The sequence below is a fragment of the Oncorhynchus masou genome, unplaced genomic scaffold (assembly GCF_036934945.1).
Source record: "Oncorhynchus masou masou isolate Uvic2021 unplaced genomic scaffold, UVic_Omas_1.1 unplaced_scaffold_1544, whole genome shotgun sequence".
Taxonomy (NCBI): Eukaryota; Metazoa; Chordata; class Actinopteri; order Salmoniformes; family Salmonidae; genus Oncorhynchus; species Oncorhynchus masou.
Window position 1 is genome coordinate 27179 of NW_027005486.1, and position 7822 is coordinate 35000.

The following is a 7822-nucleotide window of genomic DNA, read 5'->3' on the forward strand; positions in this document are numbered from 1 at the left end:
TGGTTAAGTTTAGTGTGAGGTTGAGAGTTGATGGTTTAGTTTAGTGTGAGGTTGAGAGTTGATGGTTTAGTTTAGTGTGAGGTTGAGAGTTAATGGTTTAGTTTAGTGTGAGGTTGAGAGTTGATGGTTTAGTTTAGTTTAGTGTGAGGTTGAGAGTTGATGGTTTAGTTTAGTGTGAGATCGGGAGGTTCTACATTACACTGCTATCACATCATTGACAAGAGAGATTGTGGTTGTGTCGCAGCTAGGCCCTAATTCATGCTAGTTCCTCTGGCCCCAGTCTATCTATACAGGAGAGATGAGGGTTGTTTTTACCCATGGCACAGTGCGATCAAGTCTCAACAACAACAGCACCCGTTAGCTTTTTTAGATAAGTACTTGGACATGGGATAAAATCAACAAAAAACAAATGGGCAAGACAACAACCAGGCATGCTTCTCCTTTGTTGTGAGCCTTTTGTAACAGCTGTCTTTCTCCCAGGTGTGTCAAACAGATTAGCTCTGTCTACCCAGTGCCTTCTACACACAGACAAACAGATTAGCTCTGTCTACCCAGTGCCTTCTACACACAGACAAATAGAATAGCTCTGTCTACCTAGTGCCTTCTACCCACAGACAAATAGAATAGCTCTGTCTACCCAGTGCCTTCTACCCACAGACAAATAGAATAGCTCTGTCTACCCAGTGCCTTCTACCAAACACACAGAATAGCTCTGTCTACCCAGTGCCTTCTACCAAACACACAGAATAGCTCTGTCTACCCAGTGCCTTCTACCCACAGACAAATAGAATAGCTCTGTCTACCCAGTGCCTTCTACCCACAGACAAATAGAATAGCTCTGTCTACCCAGTGCCTTCTACCAAACACACAGAATAGCTCTGTCTACCCAGTGCCTTCTACCAAACACACAGAATAGCTCTGTCTACCCAGTGCCTTCTACTCACAGACAAACAGATTAGCTCTGTCTACCCAGTACCTTCTACCCACAGACAAATAGAATAGCTCTGTCTACCTAGTACCTTCTACCCACAGACAAATAGAATAGCTCTGTCTACCCAGTGCCTTCTACTCACAGACAAACCGTTTTATTAGCTGTCTGTGTTTTTATGAGCTACCTACCTAAAGTCAGCTATCCAGGGGTGCCGCTAATCAAGTGGACACACTCCTGGATAGCTGGAAATAAAACAGAAACACTTACTCATGTCTGCCAAGTAGTCAGATTACTGTCCTATAGAGGCAGACTACTGCCTTACGTAGTCAGACTACTGCCCTACATAGTCAGACTACTGCCCTATATAGTCCACAGTATTCAGACTACTGCCCTACATAGTCAGACTACTGCCCTACATAGTCAGACTACTGCCCTACATAGTCAGACTACTGCCCTACATAGTCAGACTACTGCCCTACATAGTCAGACTACTGCCCTACATAGTCAGACTACTGCCCTACATAGTCAGACTACTGCCCTACATACTCCACAGTAGGCACACTACTCCCTTACATAGTCAGACTACTGCCCTACATAGTCAGACTACTTCCCTACATAGTCAGACTACTGCCCTCTATAGTCCACAGTAGGCAGACTACTGCCCTACATACTCCACAGTAGGCAGACTACTGCCCTATATAGTCCACGGTAGGCTGACTTCTGCCCTATATAGTCAGACTACTGCCCTACATACTCCACAGTAGGCACACTACTCCCTTACATAGTCAGACTACTGCCCTACATAGTCAGAATACTCCACTACATAGTCAGACTTCTGCCCTACATAATCCACAGTAGGCAGACTACTGCCCTATATAGTCAGACTACTGCCCTACATAGTCAGGCCACTGCCCCATGTAGTCCACAGTAGTCAGACTACTGCGCTACATAGTCCACAGTCGGCAGACTACTGCCCTACATAGTCAGACTACTGCCCTACATAGTCAGACTACTGCCCTACATAGTCAGACTACTGCCCAACATAGTCCACAGTAGGCAGACTACTGCCCTATATAGTCCACAGTAGTCAGACTACTGCCCTATATAGTCAGAATACTCCACTACATAGTCAAGACTACTGCCCTACATAGTCAGACCACTGCCCTATGTAGTCCACAGTACGCAGACCACTGCCCTATATAGTCAGACCACTGCCCTATATAGTCACAGTACTGCCCTATATAGTCCACAGTATTCAGACTACTGCCCTACATAGTCAGACTACTGCCCTACATAGTCAGACTACTGCCCTACATAGTCAGACCACTGCCCTATGTAGTCCACAGTAGTCAGACTACTGCCCTACATAGTCCACCGTAGGCAGACTACTGCCCTACATAGTAAGACCACTGCCCTATGTAGTCCACATTAGTCAGACCACTGCCCTACATAGTCCACAGTAGTCAGACTACTGCCCTATATAGTCCACAGTAGTCAGACTACTGCTCTATATAGTCCACAGTAGTCAGACTACTGCCCTACATAGTCCACAGTAGTCAGACTACTGCCCTACATAGTCCACAGTAGTCAGACTACTGCCCTATATAGTCCACAGTAGTCAGACTACTGCCCTATATAGTCAGACTACTGCCTTATATAGTCAGAATACTGCCCTATATAGTCAGACTACTGCCCTACATAGTCAGACCACTGCCCCATGTAGTCCACAGTAGGCACACTACTACCTTACATAGTCAGACTTCTGCCCTACATTGTCCATAGTAGTCAGAGCAGCCCTACATATTCTGACTCCAGCCCTACATACTCCACAGTAGGCAGACTACTGCCCTATATAGTCAGACTACTGCCCTACACAGTCAGACTACTGCCCTACACAGTCAGACTACTGCCCTACACAGTCAGACTACTGCCCTACACAGTCAGACTACTGCCCTACACAGCCAGACTACTGCCCTACACAGCCAGACTACTGCCCTACACAGTCAGACTACTTCCCTTCATAGTCAGGCCACTGCCCTACATTGTCAGGCCACTGCCCTACATTGTCAGACCACTGCCCTACACAGTCAGACTACTGCCCTACACAGTCAGACCACTGCCCTACATAGTCCACAGTAGTCAGACCACTGCCCTACATTGTCAGACCACTGCCCTACACAGTCAGACCACTGCCCTACATAGTCAGACCACTGCGCTACATAGTCAGACCATGCCCTACATAGTCCACAGTAGGCAGACTACTGCCCTATATAGTCCATATTAGTCCAGAAGAAGAAATATGCTAATTTAGCTGATTATTTGAATCCAAAGAGACACAAATGTAAACATTGATAGTGACTGTATTTATTGATCTTGGAGTTGAACCAACAACCCTGGTGTTTCTAGCACCCTGCTTCAACCCACTTACACATTGGAACCTCATATCTATGGCCAATCTCTAGGATGAGAAAAAGTGTTTTAATCAATATGTCAAGATTCAGCTTTTGATCATGTGTGTCCTGTCCTGTCTGATTCAGTTTGATCATATCTCCTGTCCTGTTTGATCATGTCTCTTGTCCTGTCTGATTCAGAGTTTGATCATGTCTCCTGTCCTGTTTGATCATGTCTCTTGTCCTGTCTGATTCAGAGTTTGATCATGTCCTGTCCTGTTTGATCATGTCTCTTGTCCTGTCTGATTCAGAGTTTGATCATGTCTCCTGTCCTGTTTGATCATGTCTCTTGTCCTGTCTGATTCAGAGTTTGATCATGTCTCCTGTCCTGTTTGATCATGTCTCTTGTCCTGTCTGATTCAGAGTTTGATCATGTGTCCTGTCCTGTTTGATCATGTCTCTTGTCCTGTCTGATTCAGAGTTTGATCATGTGTCCTGTCCTGTTTGATCATGTCTCTTGTCCTGTCTGATTCAGAGTTTGATCATGTGTCCTGTCCTGTTTGATCATGTCTCTTGTCCTGTCTGATTCAGAGTTTGATCATGTGTCCTGTCCTGTCCTGTCTGATTCAGAGTTTGATCATGTCTCTTGTCTTCTCCAGGCGTGTATAGATGAGAATGCAGAGATGGTCCAGTTCCTGGTGGAGAGTGGGAGTGATGTGAACCGGGGGGACAACGAGGGGTGGACTCCCCTCCACGCTGCTGCCTCCTGTGGGTTCATACAGATCACCAAGTGGGTCCTCTCTCTTCTCTAATGTTACGTCAAACCTTCTTCGTCCTGGGGACGTTACACAGACGAACATCATACCTGTGTTTCTTCGTCCCAAATAGATGCACATTGTAGATCCCCCCCACCCCACCCCACCCTAGCACTGCACAGACGATTCCACTAATCAACTCATCATCAATGTCTTTGATTAGTGAAATCAGATGTGTTCGTATTAGGGCAAAAAAAACAACTAAACAATGTACACCCATTTGTGTCCCGAGCAACAGGATAAGAAACACTACTGAACTGTACAATACATTGACATAGATGTGATGCTGTGTAATGTCACTCTACAATAGTACACCGAAAAGTGTCACTTTGAGTGTGTACTGTAACCTGATAGCTGATGGGCATGTGTTTGTTCTGAATAGCCAACTCCAATGGTCTCACACCGTTTGGCAGTAAATAGCATGACCATGAGAGGTAACGTCAGCACTAACACATCTACACCGCTGATGATCATATCTGATGAACTTCAATTCCCCCAGCTCGTTCTCTCCGTGTACAAGTATAGCTGTGTAGACTAGGAACCTTTCTGCGTGGACTAGGAACCTTTCTGCGTGGACTAGGAACCTTTCTGTGTGGACTAGGAACCTTTCTGTGTGGACTAGGAACCTTTCTGCGTGGACTAGGAACCTTTCTGCGTGGACTAGGAACCTTTCTGTGTGGACTAGGAACCTTTCTGCGTGGACTAGGAACCTTTCTGTGTGGACTAGGAACCTTTCTGTGTGGACTAGGAACCTTTCTGCGTGGACTAGGAACCTTTCTGTGTGGACTAGGAACCTTTCTGTGTGGACTAGGAACCTTTCTGTGTGGACTAGGAACCTTTCTGTGTGGACTAGGAACCTTTCTGCGTGGACTAGGAACCTTTCTGCGTGGACTAGGAACCTTTCTCTGCTTGGTGTAGGAACCGTTCTGAGTGTAGGAACCGTTCTGAGTGTGGGAACCGTTCTGAGTGTAGCAACCGTTCTGAGTGTAGCAACCGTTCTGAGTGTAGGAACCTTTCTGAGTGTAGGAACCGTTCTGAGTGTAGCAACCGTTCTGAGTGTAGCAACCGTTCTGAGTGTAGCAACCGTTCTGAGTGTAGGAACCGTTCTGAGTGTAGGAACCGTTCTCTGCTTGGTGTCGGAACCGTTCTGAGTGTGGGAACCGTTCTGAGTGTGGGAACCGTTCTGAGTGTAGCAACCGTTCTGAGTGTAGCAACCGTTCTGAGTGTAGCAACCGTTCTGAGTGTGGCAACCGTTCTGAGTGTGGCAACCGTTCTGAGTGTGGGAACCGTTCTGAGTGTGGGAACCGTTCTGAGTGTGGGAACCGTTCTGAGTGTGGGAACCGTTCTGACTGTGGGAACCGTTCTGAGTGTGGGAACCGTTCTGAGTGTGGGAACCGTTCTGAGTGTGGCAACCGTTCTGAGTGTGGCAACCGTTCTGAGTGTGGCAACCGTTCTGAGTGTGGCAACCGTTCTGAGTGTGGGAACCGTTCTGAGTGTGGGAACCGTTCTGAGTGTGGGAACCGTTCTGAGTGTGGGAACCGTTCTGAGTGTGGGAACCGTTCTGAGTGTGGGAACCGTTCTGAGTGTGGGAACCGTTCTGAGTGTGGGAACCGTTCTGAGTGTGGGAACCGTTCTGAGTGTGGGAACCGTTCTGAGTGTGGGAACCGTTCTGAGTGTGGGAACCGTTCTGAGTGTGGGAACCGTTCTGAGTGTGGGAACCGTTCTGAGTGTGGGAACCGTTCTGAGTGTGGGAACCGTTCTGAGTGTGGGAACCGTTCTGAGTGTGGGAACCGTTCTGGGTGTGGGAACCGTTCTGGGTGTGGGAACCGTTCTGGGTGTGGGAACCGTTCTCTGCTTGGTGTGGGAACCGTTCTGAGTGTGGGAACCGTTCTCTGCTTGGTGTGGGAACCGTTCTCTGCTTGGTGTGGGAACCGTTCTGAGTGTGGGAACCGTTCTGAGTGTGGGAACCGTTCTGAGTGTAGGAACCGTTCTGAGTGTAGGAACCGTTCTCTGCTTGGTGTGGGAACCGTTCTGAGTGTGGGAACCGTTCTGAGTGTGGGAACCGTTCTGAGTGTAGCAACCGTTCTCTGCTTGGTGTGGGAACCGTTCTCTGCTTGGTGTGGGAACCGTTCTGAGTGTGGGAACCGTTCTGAGTGTGGGAACCGTTCTGAGTGTGGGAACCGTTCTGAGTGTGGGAACCGTTCTGAGTGTGGGAACCGTTCTGAGTGTAGCAACCGTTCTCTGCTTGGTGTGGGAACCGTTCTCTGCTTGGTGTGGGAACCGTTCTGAGTGTGGGAACCGTTCTGAGTGTAGGAACCGTTCTCTGCTTGGTGTGGGAACCGTTCTCTGCTTGGTGTGGGAACCGTTCTGAGTGTGGGAACCGTTCTGAGTGTGGGAACCGTTCTGAGTGTGGGAACCGTTCTGAGTGTGGGAACCGTTCTGAGTGTGGGAACCGTTCTGAGTGTGGGAACCGTTCTGAGTGTGGGAACCGTTCTCTGCTTGGTGTGGGAACCGTTCTCTGCTTGGTGTGGGAACCGTTCTGAGTGTGGGAACCGTTCTGAGTGTGGGAACCGTTCTGAGTGTGGGAACCGTTCTGAGTGTGGGAACCTTCCTGGGTGTAGGGACCGTTCTGTGTGTGGGAACCGTTCTGTGTGTAGGAACCTTTATAATATGTGTGTATGTTGCAGGTACCTGATAGAGCACGGTGCACGTGTGGGGGCGGTGAACAGTGAAGGAGAGCTTCCTCTGGATGTTGCCACTGAGGATGCTATGGAGAGACTGCTGAAGGGAGAGATCAAGAAACAAGGTATGAACTGTTATGTAGGGTCTATGTAGGCTACATTTGAAGGGAGATATCTAGAAACATGATATGAACTGTTATATAGTGTCTATGCAGGCTACATTTGAAGGGAGATATCTAGAAACATGATATGAACTGTTATATAGTGTCTATGCAGGCTACATTTGAAGAGATCTAGAAACATATGAACTTATGTCGTGTCTATGTAGGCTACATTTGAAAGGAGCGATCTAGAAGCAGGGTAACTATGAATGTTTATGTAGTGTCTATGTACGCTACATCTAGAAGCAGGGTAACTATGAATGTTTATGTAGTGTCTATGTAGGCTACATCTAGAAGCAGGGTAACTATGAATGTTTATGTAGTGTCTATGTAGGCTACATCTAGAAGCAGGGTAACTATGAATGTTTATGTAGTGTCTATGTAGGCTACATCTAGAAGCAGGGTAACTATGAATGTTTATGTAGTGTCTATGTAGGCTACATCTAGAAGCAGGGTAACTATGAATTGTTATGTAGTCTGCGTGTTACATAACGTGGCTGCTGGACTGAGTAAAACGTGTGGTAAATGAGGTTGGCCATCTGTTTTTTTTAGGTTATCAGTGAATTGTTATGTAGCCATGTCAACAGTCCTCGGAGAAGCACAGCACACGCGTTCTCTCTTCCTCAAAACACCATAACACCTGCTATTGAATTCCACGTCCTTGTGCTATTGTGACGTAACAAAATCTCATTAGTGCTGCTCCTACTGCAATTGCTGTATTTTAAGTCATGGTTAGAATTGACTACACCCTTTTTAAGATTCTGAAACAAAATCAGAAACGGGCATAATAGGAATGATAATATATGACAGGAAAATATGTATAAAAAAAAAATGTAATATTAGT

The 7822-nt window shown here is 47.0% G+C and overlaps 1 protein-coding gene across 5 annotated transcripts in view; it reads left to right on the forward strand.

The window, feature by feature from the left end:
* Nucleotides 1-7822, forward strand: part of LOC135531188 (protein phosphatase 1 regulatory subunit 12A-like) — a 57287-nt gene that overhangs the window by 8076 nt on the left and 41389 nt on the right. For all 5 annotated transcript variants that reach the window (XM_064959300.1, XM_064959301.1, XM_064959303.1 and 2 more), the window contains exons 2-3: nucleotides 3981-4111; nucleotides 6824-6942. In XM_064959300.1, the coding sequence (XP_064815372.1) occupies nucleotides 3981-4111; nucleotides 6824-6942 (250 nt within the window). The remainder of the gene's footprint in view (nucleotides 1-3980; nucleotides 4112-6823; nucleotides 6943-7822) is intronic.